Here is a 23,946-nt window from a genome sequence, read left to right as displayed (position 1 = left end):
AACAAAACCCACCTAAGGCTTACGAACTGCCGTCGGTTATCGAAACAAGCAACGATCTCACTGTTCCTACCTGCATTCTCGGTGATCAGGGTTATAAATACTTCGGCGTCGTTTCAATGTTTAGTTGTGGCTTGTGATCATGCGGACATGTTAGAAGTGTACTATATCTGGTGGTGTATACGTGTATTATGCTTGCCATGTTGTGTGTTGCGTGTATTGTGCGTTGGCAGTGCCTTTAAGGAAGTGTATGTCGCTGTGTTGTGCTATGTTTCTTCCCAATATGTGCCCGCCCACATGCGGCCTCCGTGATGTTGGCTATATACGTTATCCATAAAGGACGCCTTGCTGTAAGTGCCCACTGATGGTGATGCTTAGTAGCTGCCCCTCCCCACCCCTACTTTTTTAAAGACGACAGTCTTTCTTGGGCTACTTAAACCCTGAAATTTTGGTCTGTCCGTCTGTCTGTGGCTCGATTCAGCCACCCGGCCAAATAAAACAATGCCTGCGCAATAGTCTTATATAGTCACAGCTAAATGTGCCCGTCTAATTCTGGGGTAATGTTCATACTTGTCAATATTGTTGAAGAACAACAAGACATTACGCATATACAAGACAACAAATTAATACAGAAGTGATATTTGCAGCTTTCCTTTATAAAAAATTGCACATGTTTGATTTTGGCGAGATTAAATACTTCATCAACTGAAGAAAAAATATCACTCCGCCGTCGCCTGCTCTCGCCCGCGCCATATACCTTTAGGCGGCATTTGAAGAAATCAAGTGGCAACAGTTACGGAAGGTTTCACTAGATAGGTTCCACGTTCTGCTGGGAACGCACGTGGACTAGGGCATAGAGTTTCATACTAATATATTAGTATGAAACTCTATGGACTAGGGAAACGCGGTTCTATAAACGTTGAAGTAGGGCTTGTCGATTCACACGCGTCTTCGCCGTACGGCAGCGTTGGCATCGAGACATCCGGTTTGGAGCAGTGGAACGCGGGAAATTTAAAATGATTTAGACAAACCTTTGGCGTCTTTACCTTGGGAGGAGCGTGACGCAACAGGAACAACATGAGAGGTGAGCGGGAAAGCGAAGGGAGGCATTTACTTGGCAAAAGTCGATAAAGACTGTCGTCTTTTGACGACATTTGCAACAAAAGGAGCAGATACGCGGCCAATTTTTTTATTTTGCGTCATCTATCGGCCATTTTAAAACGTTTACGATTGCTTTACTTCGAGCACGCTAGAGGGCGAGCAGTGTCGAGGATGCGACAGCGACGGATACGTTTTTCGTGTTGCCTGCATTGCCTTTGCGCTGAGATTTACGATTGCAGACCATCCGCGTTTTGATGCATCGGTTGTAGCAAGGTAAGGCGACTAACAACAACTGGTTGTTCTCAAACGGCCGCATTGGATGCTTGTGATCTCGTAGGCGGTGAACGGTGGGGTTACGAGCCTTTCGGAAATAAAGGCGGCATTTTGAAAGCAATCGGTATGACTTCTACTGTGTTTACGGCGGCGCGTTCGCTCTGAACGCGTAGGCGGGGCGCGCAGCGAGACGAATGCAATAAGTCGCGCATATACGATTGGCGACATCGCTTGCTAACCGCAGTTCTGGTTCTCGGTAGGTAATTTCTTGGTTATTTTAGCGCATTTTAAGCGCACACAACCACAGTAACCTACCTATTTGTACTTCCTCGATCCTCAAACCGATCAGCTTGCTAGGCCTTACTCGCATGACAAGCCTTGCTTAGGTGACGCTGCCAGGGGAGGAACGCTCCTCCATTAGCCCACGAAAGGGGGAAATCTTCCTCCATTCCTAGGGGTAGAAACGCGCTCCTCCCTCTTAAAGGGAGAATCTTTCTACCTCTTAGGGAGCAATATATGATACATTCCTGTTTCACCCTTAAGAGAAAAACTACCACACCCTTTTTTCTTGGAGCGTAGGAATCACGGTCCACCCGCTGAAGCCCAACGTCGGATTTCATCGCGAAGCGAAGTGTCCATAGCACACACACAGCTTCGGTCGCTGGCCTGGCTACAAAGCTTCGCTCCGACAGTCAGCGATGTCACGACGATAGAGAAGTGCGCGAGGGCGACGTGCTAACCACTCGAAATATTTAAAAACGCAGGACCAAAGAACTTGATTTATCGAAGCAAATTGCTGTCCGCAGAAGAGCGGAACCGTGGATGGTTGTCGCGCTATTTGCTGCCATGTTGGAAACGCAAGCGGCCACGCGTACGCACGCTACTTAGCTGAAATAGCATCCGCTCCTATTCCGTTCGCCTAACGCAAAACCAGGTAGCATACGGCGCATGGAAAGTGCGAACAAGGCAAAGATACAGCTTCGCCTAACTGTAACCGAAGCGTGCGGCTGCGCTCGTTAATATAGAGTTTTAGCGTATCGCTACCGTATTTACGTCATCGCTAACCGTGTTACCGGGACCCGGAGTTTCCGTTTCGCGCTGAAAACGGTACGACACGTTTTATCGCACTGTTTACGGTTTCCCTATTCCGGCCGCCGTAGCACAGGTAGCCACATCTGATGAATTAGTCTCAAAGCAAATTACGCATACTCTTGTTGCTCATATCTATTTGCTTTCGTTCAAAGTTGCTTTAATATTGCACTTTTCTGATGAAGCGCTCACAATTATATTATTGTTTTGAAAATACTGTACCCATTGCCTGTGGAGCTTTAAAAAGAAATCATGTCGCCTGCGGCATCTGCTGAGTAGAGTTGAAAACAAGATAAACTATATTTACGCCCGCGCTAAATATTTCGGAAAGAAATGAGCAAAACACGTTGTAGCAATTCCTCACTAACCTGCACTGCCTTTCCAAGAATAATTTGGAGGCTTAAAGGGAAGCTGAAGCGCTTTCCAAAAAAATTGAGTTAGATTAAGAGTTATATAGTTTCTTGCGCGCTGATTCCGAATATCACATTGAAAGTTATCGTACATGAGTCCAAGTGGCATTTATCTTGCAAAAAGCGCGGCCCCGTTTGAAAGACGCGCGCTTCCGTCTTTTGACGCCCCTGATTGGTTGCGCCCATCATGACGTCAAAGGAGGACACCCTTCAGGCGCGCGGGTTGTCGGAAGCATTGCGAACGATCGCACGGTTGCCTTTGCGGCAATTTAGCTTGCAGTTTAATTTTCGCACATGACTGGAAGTTTGTTTTATAATTTCCCGTGCTTTTGGTTCAATTATCTTGGAGCTTAAATTTGCTTTACACGACAGAGAACCCCAAAGCAGTGACTGTGACGTCGACTAGTGGGTTCCATCAAAATATTTTTCAATTAGGCAACCAGCATAGGGGGATTTTATACCCTATGTTAATATTAGGTACTGTCTTAACTGTTTCTTATTATACACAAAACCATTTATGCCGAAGATTAATGGGCGTCTTATAAACAATCTACCAGCGAAAAGCACGTACGTGCACTGGGCGAAAAAATAGCGTTCATGCGCTGTAAACGTATATGCGAGACACATTTTGCCGGTACACGCATAAACCAACAAGCAGACTCTGCTTCCGCATTTTCTTTGTTCGTTGTCGCCCACCCCAGCCCAGTTACTCATCCCCGTACACAGACCCACACGCGCGCGCCATTTCGGCAGCGCCGCTACGGCGCCTCCGCGACTGCTAGCTGCACTTCAATGAGTGGCGTCTTACTGCTTCACATGCATTTATTCTGAAAACACTGCAGCATACTAGTGCCTGCTCAGCATTATTGGCTGTAGTAGGGCTTGATTTTCGCTTGCGCGTGGCCAATTATGCTACAATATTACGGCCACCTCGTTATAATTAACAGACCAGTCGGACAAGGCAGTTACGTTGTAGTTACGTTACTTTAGGTAACAATCACCAAACGTTTGTGATAATGAATCGTTGGCCTGTTTCAGCATTTCTAGATTGAATCATTTACCGCGCTAGTCGGACAGAGGCCGTATATTTACTCTTCGCTCCTAATTTTTTTAGTATCATCATTATATGTATCACCGACTACCAGTGGAGCACACTGGAGGTTCAGTGACAGCAAGTGCTTGCCAGGTTATAATATGCAGCCACACGGAATCTTGGGCAAAAAATTAGGCCCCCGCAGTCGACACAAATTATGGCACGGTGGTGGTTCGGAGTGGTGTTTTTTTTTTTAATTCCAGACAAACATTACCTTATCGTGACATGTATACTTGCAAAATAAGTAATCTGGTTGTCTTGGTTTTTTTCTTTGTAGGAATACTGTTTACCTCTTAGCCGAGAGAGAACTTCTATCAGGATTGGCCCCTTGTTTTAGTTTCGCCAAAAAATTGTTTTTTTGAACACTGTCCTGAGCCCATAGGGAAAGAAAACCGACGCGTTTAACGAAACAAGTATTTCCTGAACAAATGTGACTTGGTTTCTGGAATGGAACGAAACATCCCCGGCCAGTACAGCAGTATTCCCCATCCTTCCTAAATCTAGAATCTAATGTGAACATTCACGTCCGTCGCATTAAAAAAAACCGCATTGGAGCAGTTTACAAAGTATTTAACGTAGTGTAGTATATTCTCTGCCGTCAAGCACAGCCACCTCGGCTGTCACTTCCGTATGTTATCAAGGAATACGTTATCAAGGAATTCTGCTTAGGAATACGGCATAACGTATGCCTCGTTTGGCGTTCGTGCATACTTTTTGAACACGAAAATTGTACAAATGAGTGCTATCAACCACAACAACAAGTTTTCATTCACAAGGAAACATGGCGAAAAGAGCATGGCCGAGGCGGCCGATCCGGCCGGAAGTCCAGGTATGACGTTTTTCAGCCGGTTTTCGCCCGCGCTCTTCGGTCTTCCGGCATCGCGCGGCGAGATGGGGGCGGGGCATCGGGCCACTTTTGTTTGCGCATTGCGCCGCTTCTATTGCATATATTGCGAAAATTTTTCGTACACATGAACTATTCAATGTGTACTTGGTGCTAGTCAACTTTTCTTTTAATTCTAAAACCGCTTCACCTTCCCTTTAAGAGCACTTTTCGAACTCAGCAACGTATCTGAATTATTTGATGCGGGCAAGGCTTAGCTCGAGTAGGGGAGGCCATTTTGCTCTCCCACCTGAGAAAAATAGTTGTTTGTCGTGCTCCTGGGCATCAATTAAAGAGAAAAATTCAGAGCCCTTCCACCCCGTGAAGAGGGATGGCCAGCAAAGCTGCGGTGCCCAGCCTCCACGTGAAGTTTGACTGGGTCGTAGTCCAAGGGGTGCACGAAGCAAAACACGTTTGTTTGTAATTTGCGATTGAGCATTGTTCCTGCTTATTAACTGAAAGTCTAGTCCTGTCCAGTCACTGCTCCTCGCGCATGCTCAGCACGCCTCTTCACGAGCCACGTGAAACGGCTATCAAGCTGCTCCGACGCAGCGTCAGACTTCGCTACTGCGCAATTTAGGCGCACACTTGGGCACGCGCCGGCGCCATTGCGTCTGCCGCGGCTGTGACGCAACACAATCCAACACAATCCACTTTAATCCAATCCAATCCAAACCCAACTCAATCTAATCTAATCCACGCCACGCCAAGCCAAGCCAAGCCAAGCCAAGCCAAGCCAATCAAATCGAATCCAATCCAATGCCCCTCGCGCTTGCGCAGAACGGCCCTTCACGGCACACGCGAAACTGCTCAACCTCGGCCAGTGTAGCCTACGCTACAAAACACACAGGAATCCTGGGTAGAAATTTATTATAGCGCGGGTATCGTAATCATGGCACGTGCTCTATGAAGGCCGTAGGACCTTTTTAATTTTGTATGATTTTTTCCATGCCCCGGGGGTGTGGCGCGCAGTTTTACGATTCTGGGGATTTGAGCGGGCTCCGCAACGTGGCGCTACGCTCGCTAGCGATTCCTGTGTACATCGCTCTGGGACCGGAGTCGATCTGCTGGATCCTAGCCATTTACAGCTTTGCTATAAAAAAACGTAGCAAATAGCATGAACTAAGATTAATGTTATCGGCTGCACAGAGCATCAAGCGCCGAGCGGCGAGCTTCAGCAGGATGGCGGAGTGGCCGACGAAGTGGCAGGTACGCGCTGTTATGCTTAGTGGTTTCGTGGCTAGAACACGTTGAAGCGGATGACTCGGGGTTAGCTAAGCGGGTTGCAGAACTGGAGGCAGTGTTAAGTAACGAATGTGACGAACAGAAAGTCGTTGAGGTAAAGTTGGAAGCAGCTGAGAGGAAGCCAGAAAGGATGGTCATTTCGCCAAAAAATGACGAACACACCGGCGCATGCAACGGAGCGAAGGCATGCACTAAAGTGACACACGGGGCGGAAGATACGAAAGGCGGCAGGTACTCCCACGTGCTGCAGGATAGGCCAGCAAAACCAGTGGATAAGCAGGGTACCAATAAAGAGCAGCACGTGGAAGATAGCGTGGTCATGATTGCGGGAGATTCTAACATGAAGAGGAGCAGCGCTGCCATAGTGGGTTAAGCGTGTGAAGAGAAAAAAGGTTAAGCGTGTGAAGGTGGGGTGTTTCCCCGGTCAGACGATGCAAACGGTGATGACACAAGCAAAGGGCAGCTGGCCTTGTCCAGTAAAGCAAGAAACCTTGTGGTGATTGCCGCGGGATTTAACCATGTTCTCAAGGGAGAGGAGGGAAAACTTGGCCAGGAGATAGCGAAGGAGGTATACGACCTGGGGGCGACAGCCCCAAGTGTGCTCATTACTTTCTGCACCGTGCCGGATGTGATAAAGAAGGGCGTGCACAGCGAACGGACAGTACTCGCTGCTAACAGCGAGAGTGTGAGGCCGGGCAGAGAACTGGCTTGAAGGGATAGACGTGAACAAGTTAGCGGGCATCATTAGAAATAGGCAACCTTTTCAGTCGTACGGGATTCACTTCAGCCCCAGGCTAGGAAGCAAGGTGGGGTGGCACTTAGTTGGGAAAGCAGTAGCTTTTGTAGGGGGACAGGCGTATATAAGGAAGGAAAACTAGAGGACAAAGAGGAAGCGAGGGACGTATGCGCACTCAACGCTGGGAGGCAGTCAGGCCCAGAGCTAACCGAAGAACATACAGACATAGCTGAGATCATAGACTGAGGGAAATAAAGTGGAAACAATAGAGCGAAGAATTTCGTAAGAGATAAAAATAGGCTCTGCAAACGGAAAGCGAAAGGGAAAATACAAATGCAACAGATATTTCATCGGCTACATAAATATGCAGGGAGGCAGAAATCCTGATAAGAGGGTATAAGTTAAAAATCAACTTGAATGGGAAGAAATAATTAACGTGTACGCTTTAGACGAGACTCACCTCCGAGAACAAGAAACCCCACCTGTCATAGACAGTTATGTCTGGCAAGGATGCAATAAGACTCCAGGAATGAAGAGAGAGGGAGGAGTTGGCATGGTTATTAAACAAAGTACCGACTTGACGAGAGTGCATGAAAGCTGTGAAGAGTATCCATGGGTTAGAAGCACCATAGCGGCTAAAAATACATGGTTAGGAGTTGTGAATCTGTGGGCTGGAAGCAAAGCTAGGGAGTAAAAGGAGGAAATGGTAAACTGTTTGAGAAGAGATATAAACAAGTTCAAAGATTCAGGTGAAATAATCTTAGTTTGATTGATTGATTGATTGATTGATTGATTGATTGATTGATTGATTGATTGATTGATTGATTGATTGAGGTGGGGATATGATCACCCACATAGAAGGGTTGGACAGTTTGGATCGATACTCAGATCACAACAGTTTTCTAGTGATAGATCTATGTCAGTAAAACTGACTTGTAGTATACACGCAGAAACCAAGTGTGACGGACATATAACTTGAGAAAGCAGTAACAGGCAGTATAGAATAGACTATAGCCTAGTCTCCGAGATAGTAAATAATAGGTTGCAGGAAATGAGGATAAATGAAATCGTAACAGACATATTAAGAAGCGACCAGAAGCGGCTTATCTAGCACTCTGGAGGCGCAACACATACAAATTTAAAAATCGGCACAACCGGAGAAACTAATGTGACCGATGAACAGTTAAAAATCGTCGCTGATATTATGAAAGACGAAATCAATAAGTACGTAGAGAAATAATGGGAGTACGACGAAATGATCCCTTTCATAAAGCAGAAGATGAATGAAGGCAAGCAAAGAAAGCGATGGAAGGGGAAGAGAAAGCCGAGAAGCTGTTGGAATAAGCAAAAAAAAAGGCTATTGACCAGCGAAGAAAGGCGTCGAGAAAACATAGGCAACAAGAACTGGTATGGAACTGGAGGTAGTGAAGGAACAATGGGATATCTACCGGGAAAATAAACTAGAATTGCAGAAAATGGCGCAAGCAAAGATCAAGCCAACGAGCGAACAATGGGTAGCAGAAATGCCGAATAAGCACGAAAGCACATAATGAAGTTTTGAAACCATGTAAAATTACTAAGCGCAAGAAAAGATATCCATCAAAAATTCTTGAATGATAACGAGATAATGCGTTGGTGCATATTCAACGAGTGATTAGTGAGCGAGAACTTTAGGGAAATAGAGGTAGGGACGCCTTCACAGATAAGATCAGCACCACAGAAGCCTGCAGAAAGGCAAGTAAGTTTGAGCAACCTTAACCGGAAAAAGGGAGAGCAAAATATCTACCCCCAAATAGCAGTGGGCCCGGACGGAATACCAATGCAGCTGATAAAACTGATTGGACCTACAAGTAAGGCATTGTTTATGCGGGCAGTAGGTAAGGCGATACAAACCAAAAAAATACCGGAAGATTGGCTGGAAGGTAGGATGAAGTTTATATATAAAGGCTGCAGAAGCTTCAAAGCCAGTAATATTTCATACAGAGCACTCACAGAAACGTCAGTATTGTATAGATTCGTATCGCAGGCCATAAAATCAGAAATTCATATAGATCGAAGAAACTTAAATCATTGGGGAACTCCAGAACGGATTTAAACAAGAAAGGCGATTGGATAATAATTTGTTCGTGATAACACAGTGTGTCGAAATTGCGACAGCACACAATAGACCATTATGGATTGAAGACCATAATTGACATTGAAGGGGCATATCACAACGTAAACGGGAAAATGCAGTGGAGAATGCTGAAACTCGGGGGGTTAGAGATGAGTTAAAAAGTTCGTTATCGCGATCTATAAAGATAATAGATAATAGATAATAGTCTTGTCTATGTTGTTCTCTTCCCTGTCCTCGTGTTAATTTGCGCTTCGCGCCAATGCAAATATACTAGAGTGCAGCTGACATGGGAAGGGCCGAATTGCGCAAAGCAGGTCAACACCCATCGGCGACAGAAACGATGATGCCCTTTGAGCTCAATACTGTTGATGATTTGCTTGTCAGGGTTAGAAGAGAAACTAGAAGAAAGTCAATTAAGGTTCAACCTAACGCATATTTTGCCAGGTGAAGTGGTACAACCGCGTATTCCGGGAGTGTTATACGCAGATCACATTGTCCTTTTAGCTGATGACCGGCCCTATATGCTGCAGCTCATAAATATTCGCGGTCAGGTAGCCACCGACCTCGGGTTAAATTTTAATGCAGAAAAATTGGGAATAATGGTTTTCAATGACAGACTGACACAGCCTCAATCCAGCACATCGAATTACCCAGAGTCAAGGAATATAAATATTGGGGATTGTGGATAAATGAAGGGGATAACTAGTTTAGAACTCTTGAGGAGCAACTTAAGGTTAAGAGAAAATGAAACGCAGCTATAATGCGGCATAAAGCTCTGTGCGGGTATAACAAATATGAAGTACTGAGAAGAATGTTGAAACGAGTAATGGTTCAGGGTCTCACATTTGCGAATGCAGTACTATGCTTAAAATCGAACGCTTTCGCAGGCCTTGAAGTGAACCAGAGAATGGTATTTCTTTTGGCCCTAGGAGTGCACGGACACACATCTAATGAAGCAGTGCAGGGAGATATGGGCTTGACGTCATTTAAAGTCGGAGAAGCGCAGAGTAAACAATGTTTTCAGATGTGGTTGGGAGCAACATAGGTAGACAGCTGAAGTTTTTAGGTACCTATACATGAAAAGCGTGGACGGGCAGTAGATAAGCAGCTCTACAAGGCTAACTATGAAATACGGAAAGACCTACGGAAAGGCGTGAAAGGGCACAAAAATATTTATAAATGAAGACTTCTCTGTGCGCGTGAGGCAGATACGCAGGGAACTGTGGCAGAATTCCGCCGAGATAAGGAAGGATGCGGAAAACGCCAGGCTGCACTACGATCATTTGTTGGTGGAGAACGTTCGGCATTCTTTGGATGAGAAGAAAAAAGCTATCGTTAACGAAAGCCGTCGGTTGTCTGCTACAAACAATGAATGACGGCTTAGTGCGAAGTCCTTTGCGCTTTTGAATTTAAATGCGCGTAGCCTAGTTAATAACATTGCTAACTTTAACGGCCTGATTGAGTGTCATAGTCCATCAGTTATCTGTGGGACTGAGAATTGGTTAAATGAATCTATCCTTGATCATGAATTCTTTCCTCCTGGTTACACGGTTCTAAGAAAAGATAGGCCTTCTGGCCGTGGTGGCGGAGTTGTACTTTTTATTAAAAGTGGTATTGAATTCTCTCACTACCAGAACTCCCAAATACTGAATCTATATGGTGCAAACTAATGCTTGATGGTCTCGCTATTGTTGTTGGTGCTCTCTATCATCCTCATAACTCTGCCTCATACGTTTTTTCGACTGTCAGTGACTATATTGTTGGACAAAAGCTGGACTGTTCTAAACTCGTATTCACCGGTGACTTTAATGCCCCCTCCATAGATTGGAATTTTTAACAATAACTGGTCCGGACAGAATAATTTGTGATTCTTTAATTAATATGTCAATAGCTTTCGATCTATCGCAGCTGGTTGATAAGGCTACGCGCGAGGATTCTATACTAGATCTTGTTTTTGCCAACCATGAATTGGTTAAGAATGGATATCAGTGCAGGGTTGTCGGTGGAATTTCCGACCATAAGGCCGTTGTTGTTCATTTAAATGTTGCTTGTAAGCCAGTACGACCAACGGTTAAGACTGTGCTGAATTTTGAATGCGCAGACAACACTTCTATTTTTGGTAAACTTGCAACATGCTTTGACGATTTCTTATTTTGTAGTGACCACTGCAGTATTGATACGTTGACTAACCAATTTTACAGTATAGTTAATGAATGTATAGCGCAGTTGGTTCCTCACAAGAGCATAAAACGTCATGCCAAACAACCTTGGTATACCAGCTCAATTATACAGCTTAAACGTCGTATTAAGCTACTGCGAAAGCGACGGAGTGTTCCCAATAATGACGGGGAGTCCCAAATTGACTTCCTTAAATCTGAACTAAAAGCTAAAATGAGTGATGCGAGAAAGTTTTACTTTAATACCATTTTAAGCTCTTTTTTGAAAAATAATTCCATTAAGTTTTGGAAAACTATCAATCCTACCACTGCCTGTCCGTCAACTTTCGTGATAGATGATTTGTCCTGTTCCAATTCAGTCCAAAATTTCTGAAGCCTTTAATAAGTATTTCCAAACTGTATTTGGAGATGACAATGGAACGACCCTTCATATTCGTAGCAGCCAGGAAATACATTTGTTTCCAGCAATTAAAATTAGTTACACTGGCGTTCTTAACCTTCTGTTGAATATCGACCCTACTAAAGGTGCCGGGCCAGATGGTATACCAAACATGTTTTCGAAGCGTTATGCAGAAATGAATGCTCGTTATGTATCTTTAATTTTTGCTAAATCGTTACAGACAGGTACTTTGCCGACCGTTTGGGAAATAGCCAATGAAATCGGGTAATAAGCAACTCATTTCTAATTACAGGCCTATTTCATTAACGTGTACCTGTTGCAAGCTTCTAGAGCACATAATTCATAAACATGTACTTCAGTACCTCACTGATAACAACGTATTGTCGCCTAATCAGCACGGTTTCCGCTCTGGTTTTTCTACAACTACACAGCTCATTGAATTCACTCACGACATCGCTTCTGCTCTTAATACTCGAGGTCAGGTTGACGCCATATTCATAGATTATAGCAAAGCATTTGATGTAGTGTGTCACAGAAAACTTCTTAGTAGACTCAGAAATATTATTAACGATGACAAAATAATAGGCTGGATAGCTGATTGGCTACGTTTGAGGTGACAATTTGTTACATTTGAGCATGCGCAGTCATCGTCGTGTGCAGTCACTTCCGGAGTACCACAGGGCCCGGTACTTGGGCCCGTATTGTTCATTATTTACATTATTGATATCACACAGGTCATTAAGGACACACCAGTGAAGCTGCGAATGTACGCTGACGACTGCGTTCTATATACTAGCGTAAATAATGCTCATGACCAAGAAGTTCTGAACAAAGTATTTTCGTCCTTTTGTGGTTGGACACCACGTGGCAAATGAACATTAATTACCAAAAAACTGTTAAAATGACATTTACCAATAAAAAACAGCCGCTAAGGTTTAGTTATAGTTACAATGGGCACTACCTAAACTCTGTGAATACATTCAAATATCTTGGTGTTACCTACACTCAAAACCTAAAGTGGCACCATCACATCGAAAAAATTTGCGCAAGGGCACTTAGAAAACTGGGATACATAAAACGAACACTCAAGCACTCTACCAAGAACTGCAAAAATTAACCGCGTACAAATCGCTCGTCCGACCATTGCTAGAGTACGCCTCAGCGGTATGGTCACTCTATACTGCACTTGACATAAATATGCTCGAGGGCATACAGAAAAAAAAAATTCCCGCGCCTTCCTGCGAGGGGAACACGAGTAAATGCAGAGCATTAGGGCCTCAGTACTGGTTGAAGGCAGTGTTGCTTCCATCGCTTCTTCCGTGATGCTGGAGTAGCAGACACGAGTAAACGTGGGAGCGAGCGTCAACCAAGGAAGGAAGGAGCAACGCAGTAGCACGAGCGACCGCTAGCCGCTTTATATTTGCAGCGCGCGCAGTAGAGGGAGATCAGTACGGGGGGGAGAGCGCGCATGCGCAAGCAGCGCGCGCCCTTCCACGCCCCACCGCGCTGCTATCACGCACCTGTTACGCCGAGACCGCGACGGAGCGAACGGGCTGACTACGACGCATGCGCGCGCCAGCTGCTATTGAGAGAGAGGAGGGAAGGAAGAGAGGCGCACCTGCTGCGGACGCGGAGCTGTGGATGCCGTCCGACGCAGGAAGAGGCGAGGCTAAGAAATGCTCTGCATTTAAAAGCAATACGCGCTTATTTTTGGCCGCTATGACCGCAATTTTTCTCCCTCATCTCACGCATGCTTATTGTCGTTGGAACCCCTTGCTTTTCGACGCACACTTGATCGTATCACTCTTCTACATAAGATTGTACACAGCCGCAGTTGCATTGAAGCACCGATTACTTTTTGTCATTCAGCACGACGAGCCACGCGCCGATCTCACCCACTCAACATTGTTCCCTTCCAGCCATTTGTGAATTGCTTTAAGCATTTCCTTTTCCCAGCCGTTGTTGAGATTTGGAACAACCTAGATGGTCCCCTGCGCGAAAAACCAATTGAACTGTTTTTGAAAGAACTGCCTAACCATATTTTGTAATATGTTTTAAATGCTTTGTATGTTTATGTGGTGTAGCTTAATGTACGTTCTTTTCTTTTTCTGATGTACCCACTCCTGCTATGTCTCGTGTATCGAGACAGCAGTATCTGTAAATAAATAAATAAAAACCGATGGAGGGATGAAATAAAGAAACGTGGAGGCAAACTGTGGACTCGAGCCGCTCGACAGGAGAGGTTGGAGGTCAGAGGCCTTCATCTTGCATTGTACCTGAGTAGGCTGCTGCTTCTGCTGTTAATGATGACGAGGATAAAGATTATGACCACATGGCGGCATGGTAAAAGTGACACGCGATAGAAAAGATGACACCTTCGCACACTACGGGTGCTGGCAGGTTCAAGGCGCCTACTTCGGTGATACAAAGCCCCCTCACATCCTACCATGGCCAGCGAGTATACTTCGCCTTTCACGCGCGGACTTTTATTTGCAGACGAATCGGCAGTCCGCAAAAAAGGGGGCAGATCGAGTGGCCGGGGTAAGGGAATCTATAGTTGGGTGTTTACAAAGCTTTGGAGAGGGCATTGCAACAATAAAGAAATCTTGTTAGAAAAGGCTCAGGCTTAACAATTTAAAACTTAATTATCCTGAGCGAAACCAAGGCTATGCACGAAGCGTCATTGAAAGTTTGCTTTCTCTTCAGATTTCTCAGCCCGCCATCTAGGTATATATACTGCATGGCTGGATTTATCCTTTTGGGAATGCACAGACAGACCACCCGAAGCGCCATCGGTGGCGAGTCTGGGGGACCGAGCAGAGGCGAAGTAGCCCTTAATCCTACGCATATTGCGGTGGTTTGCTACGCACGCTCACACAGCTCAGCCGGTGCAGAGCGACCAAGCACCGGCTAAGCTGCCCCTTACCCACGCCTAATCAGGTGGTACCGAAGCGGGAGGCTCAAGGCGAGTAAAGGGGTGAGAAAGAGAAGCGCAGGGTGCGTTCTGGTTGCTCAAGGTCATTGCGACGAGTTGAATGACCTTGCGGGATGGGTTGCAGCAGGGCTTTCGCTATATATACGTCTGATACATCTCGCTCAATCGTTTTAGATCTTTTGTGCCTAATGAAAGTGCGCTTACCTTGATGAGCGCCGTGAAGGGGAACCTCTCGAAGGCCAGCCTGCTCTCTTCTCCCGGCGTGCCGTTCTTTCTCTGGGCTCCGTAGATGCGGGCTGCCGTCACCGTGGACACGCCCATGCCGTCGCCGACGAACAGGATCACGTTCTTGGCCGGCGCGTCCACGACGACCGGCACGGTGGGTTCCAGCAGCTCCGCCAGGGTGCGCTGCCCGGAGGCGCGCCAGAACTCGGTTCGCTCCTCGCCGGGGGGCACCACGCCGGGTAGGGGGGAAGGACGCGGTCTTGGCGACTTGGTTTTCGTTGCTGTTCGGGGCGAAGTTGAAGGGGCCGTGTGGACAACGTACAACTTCGTTCGGTTTCGAAGAACAAGCCTTTGGTAACTCAGTCAGCACCAGTCAAGCCACGGAATCCGTTTATAAGGGAGCTTACCTGAACACATTCCTATAGTACTTACTAATTCAAGACCCACGGGTTTAAAAACCAGTGTGCACCATTTGGAAGTGGTTAAATCCTCAACAGAAACGTTGGTAATGGCATCGTTTGCTTCGTTTAAGAGTATGTCACTTCGTAAGTGGAAAACAAATAAACAAGAAACGTATTTTGGTTTATCTAGTTCTTACTAGTAGGTGCTAGCTATCAGGCAAGTGAGAGTTTTGTGTGTTTATTTCAGTACAGAAGTCACGTATTTCTACAATAGGCACACTAGGGCGTCGTGAACGTTGATGTGTATTAGTAAAACGTGTCGTATTCGCGCACGGTGGTTTGTAAGCACGTGGGCCATGGAATAAAAAGTCCCATTGGAATGTTAACAGGTGAATCCCTTTTAACACACACACAAAAAAGTGAAGAATAAGAAAAAAAACATTCGAATGTCGCGCAACAGGGACGTAATACGGGCCAGGGCTAAAAGCAGCTATTAGTGTGTTGAGTGCACGTTCACTGTCAAATGATAAAATCAAACGGAACTGGAGGCCCCAGTAGAATTATCCAGCATGTTTTGTCATGGTGGCTTAGGTCAGCGACGGTTAATCGCTCAAACACGGGTTGATGGCATCATACAAAAATCGCCTGAACGTGGTTGGGGAGTCGCCACTCTGCCTCATTTGTTTTCGTTGATAGTTAAGTATTTGAAGTTTGCAACAAAATTAGATTCATTGTTATCATTAGAAAGCAGTCTTTGTAATTAAACTTGTTTCTTCCCATGGCCCGTTTAAATTGCGCAGACAAAAATTATAAGCACCCCCATTGCACTTTCTGGCGCTGCACGAACCCTTCATTGGAGGCCTTCTGGTCTGTGTTTGAGGCCCACCTTGCGCGTAGGGGCACAATGCTACCCTACCATCACTCTTAATGCTAAATACATGCGCCAAAGCGACAGGCTACGGCTTGTCTACGCGGGCAGAACTTTTACTCGAAGTTAGTACTTACGTGCAGAACCGGTTGGCTCAAAAATTGACGGCCCAGTGCCCGTAAGCGGAGGTGGCTCTTCAGGTGTTGTTTCGTCGGCACGTGATTTGGTTTTGGGGCGTGTAGCCTCATCCTCGTTGTATAGATCAACTGAAAGGGGCCGCGCACGGTTCAAATGCGGCGAGTTTCCAGCGAGTAGGCATTGCAATTAGTACTTTGCACTGACACTGTCATTGACATGCGGATCACGGTACAATGAGCGGAGTTGAATTGCGATGCTCGCAAAAAGAGGGGCGCAAGTGTCGAGGTCCCTATATGCAGTCGAGTCGCAATAATTCAAACTCGGACGATTCAAACTTCCAAATGATTGGCCCTATATGTTTTAAGAGTACTTGCAATTTAATTCAATCTAATTCAATGTTGTCAGTGTAATTCAAACTGCTCTATTGGGTAAATTCGCACTTTTTGCTTCCCATTGCCGGAAAAGGTTTGCTACATTTCCGGCCTCTATCTGCACATTTGCATCCTTAAGTAAATAAGTCACAAACAAAGCCGATCACCTGCATGCAAGTCCCAAAGAGAAACGGCGCGCGCCCGCATCCGCATGTGCATGAACCAGCTACCCTTGCTGGCATTGAAACCTTCGTTTTGAACACTCATGCAAAGACAGTCATTGATTAGTGATCTTTTTTCGAAGTGGCAATATAGCTTCCGTATTGTGTGGGAATGTTACAATATTATATATAGGTGATCGTTTCACCACAACGCAAGTTGGTATGGGGCTCCGTGTCACATTAATGAGAACTTCTGAAAATTCCAGCAAAATCCAAGGGTCCCTTCGAGTTCGATGTATAGCGAGTCTACTGTATATTCCGCCATTTACGGGAGCATGAAATTCCTGTTTAACGGTTTTTATTGGATACCAATTACACTGGAGCTGTATTAAGATAGGCTTCTACACACTTTTCGATGTCCTTACATCAATACTCTCAATTGTGCGCGTGTCTTTGGAATGCGAAGTTATCAATAGCAGCACTGATCTTTTTTCGAAGTGGCAATATAGCTTCCGTATTGTGTGGGAATGTTACAATATTATATATAGGTTATCGTTTCACCACAACGCAAGTTGGTATGGGGCTCCGTGTCACATTAATGAGAACTTCTGAAAATTCCAGCAAAATCCAAGGGTCCCTTCGAGTTCGATGTATAGCGAGTCTACTGTATATTCCGCCATTTACGGGAGCATGAAATTCCTGTTTAACGGTTTTTATTGGATACCAATTACACTGGAGCTGTATTAAGATAGGCTTCTACACACTTTTCGATGTCCTTACATCAATACTCTCAATTGTGCGCGTGTCTTTGGAATGCGAAGTTATCAATAGCAGCACGCACTTTACGTCGGCCGCGGCGAAAAGGAAATGAGCAATACGAGATTGTATAGAAACCATTCAAAAGCGTGCACCAGGAAAATATCGCGAGGCGAACCGTGTCAAGCAGCAAGGGGACAAATACGCGGCGCAGAAGCGAAACGTCTCGTGCATTCAATGCCTGCCGACCGGACGACGGGCAGGCCCAACGACCGACCGATTGATTGATTGATTGATTGATTGATTGATTGATTGATTGATTGATTGATTGATTGATTGACGCCCAGCCAAAACTGCCGGGCCTGGAGGCGGGAAATTTCTGGAACCAATTTCTATCACTGCGTTCTATCATTACCTCTAAAAGGGGAACAAGGGGGAAATGTGTTTCCGCAAATTCTCTATATTTTCTCTCACAATCTGAGATATTGAAGTGATACTTTCTGATATACATGGCCGGTAAAAATACCTAAAGTGCGTTCAAAAGTACCTAAAAGTGCGTTCAACCTTCCCTAAAAGTGCGGCCATTCGATTCTTAAGCATTCAAGTACTCAAATCGCAAACAAAGTACGAACCCATGCGAGGATTTTTTCTGCACTATGTAAGCACAACTACGAACGATCGAAATGTATACCGATACTTGGTTAATGAGATGAAGGTACAATATATTGTACTCACTCTTAACAAAAAAGCCCGTAAAAGGGTTGTAACGGCCGTATTTACTAAATCCTTGCGAACTTTACTACCCCCCATACGGTACGCAGGTCGAGCCATTAAGTGTGGAACTGTTACTGGTCTAGACCGTGCACTTAGTAACTGCTCCCTGTTTGATACTGAGATTCACTGACAGTAACAAAATTCAATGAATTATTGAACGTAATAACTGGAGAATTTTTCGCACTCCAAAAAACGATTAAAATTTTTTGCAAATCCGCATGCTGACTTGTATGTACTTACATTAAAATGCAGATTTCTAGAATTATCGTTAAAATATTTGATTTTTGCGCCAGGCCCACCAACTCCATCAAATGACTTCCCGCTGGTGGCTATAAAAGCAAGAAGAGCAAATGTATTTCTAAGGTAATTAAGTTGTACTCGCTCTGCCCGTGCGTTCCTTTGGTTTTCATGCTTAATTTTTTTGTTGGCTGTCTAGGTCGGATATGTGCGTGTCGAATATGTGTATAGAGAGTTATAGCAGATCGGAAAAACGCTTCCGGTAATGTCTACCGTCTGGACCCCAATGTGCATGCGCAGAATTCTGCCGTAAACCGGAGCGACATGGCCGGACGATACCGAGACGTACCGTGTCCGTTGTTCCAAAGCGGACGGCCGCCTTGGAAGAGTTTGGCACACGTACGCTTGGCTGACGCCTAGTCGAACGGATTGTAAATATGAGATCGTTTAAGAAAAATGAGGTTGCAACAAGTGAAATCCCCGCGATTTTGACAGCTGAAGCAGCAAGCGAAACACAGCCCCGACCCAACTGCCGTGGCTTCTTTCATCGAACGACGCATGTACGAGAGCTTGTTTTAGGTAAAATAAAGGCGATCTGGCTATATAACTAGTATTAACAGCACCATGGGGCCCTTCTACAAATCAGCGGGTGAGGAACAGGCGGTATCAGTGCGAGGGACTCTCAAACACAACGAAAAACTAGAAGCAGCCAGCCGTATGTACTGAGAGCCCAGTTTGACCTGCTGGCGCCATCTGTTGAGATAGAGTAGAGGTTAAAACCCAGCTTCATGTTCACGCAGTCGCTAGTTCGAATCTCCGTGAGGGCGTCGGATACACTTTTTTTAATACTGCCCTTAGCGCTTTTGAGGACTGAAAACTAATATTTCAGCACAGGAAACGCCACAGACTCACGAAGAATTGACAAACGACGTACAACCCAAGTCGCTCCCAGTCACACTGCCAGTCACAGTAGCATGTCTGGTAGTTACGATCTGCTATAACTCCTAAAACAAGCCTTCCGGGTACGGTCCGGTAACGGATTCCGCGTACCTTACCGGAACAGTTTTTCCGATCTGCTATCGCTCTCTTATGTCGCGCTGAACGCTCAGCCGATACACATTGTCGCGCGTAGCTTTTTACTAGGTTATGCACGGCCAGTTAGTAAAATCCACTAAGTACCTGGTTCATACTGGGACAAGTAAGTGGTTAGTGTCCTGTTAGTAAGTGCCACGACCTCTTTTTGAGAGTGCTGTTTCTTCACGATTGATGCGCGTGCAATTGTTTTATCTGGAACCGTTCCTTTTTCGTGATCTCCAAGTAACCATTTTTACACAGTGGAAGCCCGGCTTCACGTACACGCAGTGTGTCCACAGATATTATCAGCGCTCTTCCGTCGTCCGACCGTTCTACGCAGAAATGAATTCGTTTTTATGACAGGACGCCATCAACCCGCACCTTTAAAGGAGCGGCTTTAAACTTTAACGGAGCGTTGGCAAGCCACGCTCCTTCGGCACTTACGGGTGTAGACGGTCATAATGGTGATGGCAACTGTGAAGACGGCGAAGATGGCGAACAGGGCCAGGAAAGCGCCACACACTCCGCAGGAATCGTATTCACTGACACGCGAGCAGAACGAGAAGGAAAAGAACGCTCGTAAGGCATGTTGGAAGGTTCGCGTATATTTTTTTCTGCACGTCTTGGGTTACTTGCGTGCAAACGAGAAATCTCGCCCCGTTATTTTGTTTTGTGCGCTCAAGAACGCAAGCCTGTTTGCAAATACGTGTTGCGTAGAACACAGTTTTGTCTTCAGTAAACAGGGCTGTGGCCACAAAAGAAATCGTCGAAGCCAAAGGGCCGCGTCTTAAGGACGATTGTAAACACTGTGGAAAGCCAACCTAAGCGAAGTACAAAGAGCGATTACAATAGGGTTTCGCTTCTCAATCTCCCTAAAGTGAAGCTAATACCTCATACGTTTCCGCCCTCCGTTGTGCTCCAAAGCCACGTCTAGCACGACAACTATTTGCCAGAAATCGATTTTCTACGTCTTATTCTCTTTTCGGGAACGTAAAAGAATTCCATTGCAAGGCAATAATCAACGGGATAATACTTCTCCATAGTAGGCATAAGTTTCATACAGGCTACGCGTTACGAATTGACAAACTTTTGCCTCTTTTTCTCGTTGTTAAGAGGTTACGGGGGTAGTGTATGGCGGGAATCACTGTTACAGAACACGCCATTGCAGCATGCAGGGAAAGGAAGGAGTGACAATCATACCAATCAATTCATGGTTGCCGTTGATTCGCTGGTCTAACGGTTTTTGCACTGCCCTTGCAATGCGTGCTACAGACAGTCACAATCTAGACACACGCTGATAGTATGATGTTACTTACTCCCTGTCCTCTTGGGGGCCGGTAACTGAAAGATATTTCGTGGAAAGAAAACGGTTCTCATGATAAGACTAAAATTGATCAGGCCTGTTCCTTTAATTTTCTTGAGAAGCGGTATTGATGCACTTGGACTGGGTTGGAAAAAATATGAAGCTATATGTTCAAACACCAGTTGGTTTGATTTAATGACGGGATGGTGAACTGGAGTCAAAAACCTTAGTCGTGTCCACCACCGATTTTGAGGAATTTTTAACGTTTCACCGCTAACGAACAGAATGGAACATCTGAGCGACGAGAGGTGCGACTAATTCCTGAGTACCTAGCGCGCCTTCAAATTTAATGAGCTAGCATTGGCTGTGACGATGGCCTTGCAATTATTTAAAACACTTTTCAGGAATTGCTCAGCTTTCTCTTAGCACCTTTAACGACGCCTACACAAAAGAAATTTTAACAAACCACCTAACGCCTTTTGGGCCCAGGTGCCTACTAAACTGGGTTTCTTTACTTCAAAGCTTGCTAATTGCAAACCAAAAAAAAAAAATGAACACGAGATACTTTAAGTATTTCGCCCCGCACCGGCTTTAATGCTTAACGTTCATTTAGTAGACCAGTTGCCCAGCAGACATTTGTGAGCTGAAGGAGTCAGAAATTTGAAAGTGCTGTTGTCTCGCCGCGGGTAACAGGAATAAGAGCAGGTTTCTTAAATATCACATTAAGCATGAAAAAACAGCTGATGCATTTTCACAAACTGCTCAATGTATGCTGAACACGCACACATCTGGAATCTGTTGTTGCACCTCAGCCCAAAAATGAGCGGTCGCGGTGTAGGAAGAACTGCTCCTTGAACCACTTGCTGTCGTAATAAAGAGTTTATGCATAAGTTTCCAACATAATTTCCCATTTATCCATTATGGGAGCACGCTGGTAAAAATAAAATCAACACACACAAAACACATTAAGAAAGTTACAGCACTTTCGGCCAAAAGAATCGACTCACCCAAATATATTTTTACAGCAACAACGTGTCCATGATGCCTGCACCACATTCAAGTTGTTCCATCGAATCGATACGCCTATACCGAAAATATGCGAACAGCACTCACACACGAACGGGTGGTCTATGCGGGAATGAGAAAAAAATTACAGGGGATGCTTAGAACTTTCTGAGAATGTGAAGGCAGGAGCCTGAACGTCTGTCGATCTGTTAACGATCTTTGTAGCCCCGCAATTGCCCACATGACCAGCCACTGGACAGTGCCTCTCGAACCTCGGTCTGTTCGCTCGCCATCTCCAGGAGCCTCCTGGTGATCTGCTGCCTAACTTTCTATTTAATTGTGCGGCCATAAAGGTCTCAGGCTTTCGCCTTCAAAAAACGCTAATCACTTCCTGAGGTAACCTTTTAAGCTCTTGCCGAATAGTATTGCAGTTGGCCCATACCAACTGTTAGCTTTTTCTGTTACCGTCAAAACGGCATCACAGTGTACGTGTATCCTACGGCGTTGAGCGGAGGGTCGAATATTCTTGGATGTCACCATGAAAGGTGTTCCATTTTACTTACCCATGACATGTTGCTGTCGACTGACGACGGGCGGGGAGGTGGCTCCTGCATCCATCACTTAGCGCAGTCTGAAAGTCACGGAAGAACGCTCTGTTGAGAAAGCAAAAAAAATTCATGGCATTCACATTACTATCGCATATCGTGCTGGGCAACGTTAACTTTCCAATCTGCACTGACAAGTGCTGTTGTATACACGTTCACAAAGGAGACAATGAAAGCGAGATTTGTTACTATGTATATTTGATTTTCTGTGTTAACGTGAAGGCTTTACTACTGGGTTTGTCCAGCAATTTTCAATGTGTACGGGGCTTCCGTAGCTGCCGTGTGCCATCACCGCGAATTAGGAGCAAAGTCGGTGGCGACGACCCTAGCTGTCCACCCACAGCTAGAATACCGTGCAGTTACATTTAAAGTGACCGTGTAGGTGAGCTTGCCGATACGGGCGTCCACGAGATCATGCACACAAATCACGGTTCCCTTTTTAAAGACGATTGTCTCTCTTGGGCTACATAAACCCAGAAATTTTGGCGTGTCTGTATTGCTGTCTGTCCGTCTGTCTGTGAGTCGATTCAGCCACCCAGCCCAAATGCAACAAAATCTGCGCTATAGTCTTATATACTCACAGCCAAATCTAAACGTCTAAGTCTGGTTTGAATGTTCATACTTGTCAACATTGTTGACTTGTGAACAAGAACAAGACATAACGCAAATATAAGACGTAAAATAACGCATAAGTGATATTTACACTGTTCTTTTACAAAAAAATTCACAGATGCCTAATTTGTGCGAAATGAAAGACTAGATCCACTGCAGAAAAAAAAAATCACTCCGTCGCCTGCTGACGTCGGTGCCACTAAAGCTTCTGGTGAGATTTTAAGAAATCAAGCGGCAGCTGTTACGAAAGCTTTCACTAGATAGGTTCTACGTTCTGCTTGGAATGCACGTGGAGTAGAGCAACATGGTTCTATAAACGTTGAAGTAGAACGCCTCGATTCACGCGCGTCGCCGCAGTATGACAGCGCTGGCATCGAGGTACCCGGCTGGAGCAGCGGAACACGGTAAATTTAAGTTGACTTGATCAAACCTTTAGCGTGTTTGCCTTGGGATGAGCGCGACGCAAGAGGAACAACATGAGAGGTGAGCGTTGGAAAGCGAAGGGAGGGATTTACTTGGCAAATGTCGACCAAGAGTAACGTCTTTTCTTCGGCATTTGCAACGAAAGGAGCAGATACGCAGGCAATTCTTCCTTCCCCGCTGCAGTATCGTTGGCGCCCACCCGTTAGGCGCTCGTGCCGCGTCACTACCATTGCAGTAACGTTCGAAGTAGGAGCAGCAGCGCGATTTTACGCCATGGTAGGTTCGGACATAATTTCTTTAAAAAAATCCGGAGCCTTCCAAGAAGGATTGCTAGCGAAGCTGGGCGCAGTACAAGAATAGCACAAAACAAAGCACGGTTGTATGTAATCTGTGATTCAGGATATTTTCTAGCCAATTAGCTGAATGAAACTAAGAGGCGTACTGAGGCGAATAAAGTGAGACGCGAAGGAGGCGAATGGAAGTGAGACGTACACGCTTACATCTCCCACCAGCACAATGGGGAGTTCAACTGTGAGTG

The 23,946-nt window shown here is 45.5% G+C and overlaps 1 protein-coding gene across 1 annotated transcript in view; it reads right to left on the bottom strand.

Moving 5' to 3' along the window:
* The window catches only part of LOC144153459 (alkaline phosphatase-like), a 77,391-nt gene extending 55,005 nt beyond the window's left edge, over window positions 1-22,386 (bottom strand). Inside the window, exons 1-3 of the mRNA XM_077685103.1 lie at window positions 22,332-22,386; window positions 19,905-19,982; window positions 14,660-14,961 (exon numbers count right to left, since the gene is read on the bottom strand). Coding sequence (XP_077541229.1) covers window positions 14,660-14,961; window positions 19,905-19,982; window positions 22,332-22,386 — 435 coding nt within the window. The remainder of the gene's footprint in view (window positions 1-14,659; window positions 14,962-19,904; window positions 19,983-22,331) is intronic.
* Between the last annotated feature and the right edge of the window lie 1,560 nt (window positions 22,387-23,946).

Source organism: Haemaphysalis longicornis, unplaced genomic scaffold, assembly GCF_048455015.1.
Source record: "Haemaphysalis longicornis isolate Haplotype H1 unplaced genomic scaffold, Haemaphysalis longicornis Haplotype H1 scaffold_9, whole genome shotgun sequence".
In the NCBI taxonomy this organism is placed as follows: Eukaryota; Metazoa; Arthropoda; class Arachnida; order Ixodida; family Ixodidae; genus Haemaphysalis; species Haemaphysalis longicornis.
This window is presented reverse-complemented; position numbering and strand designations above follow the sequence as displayed.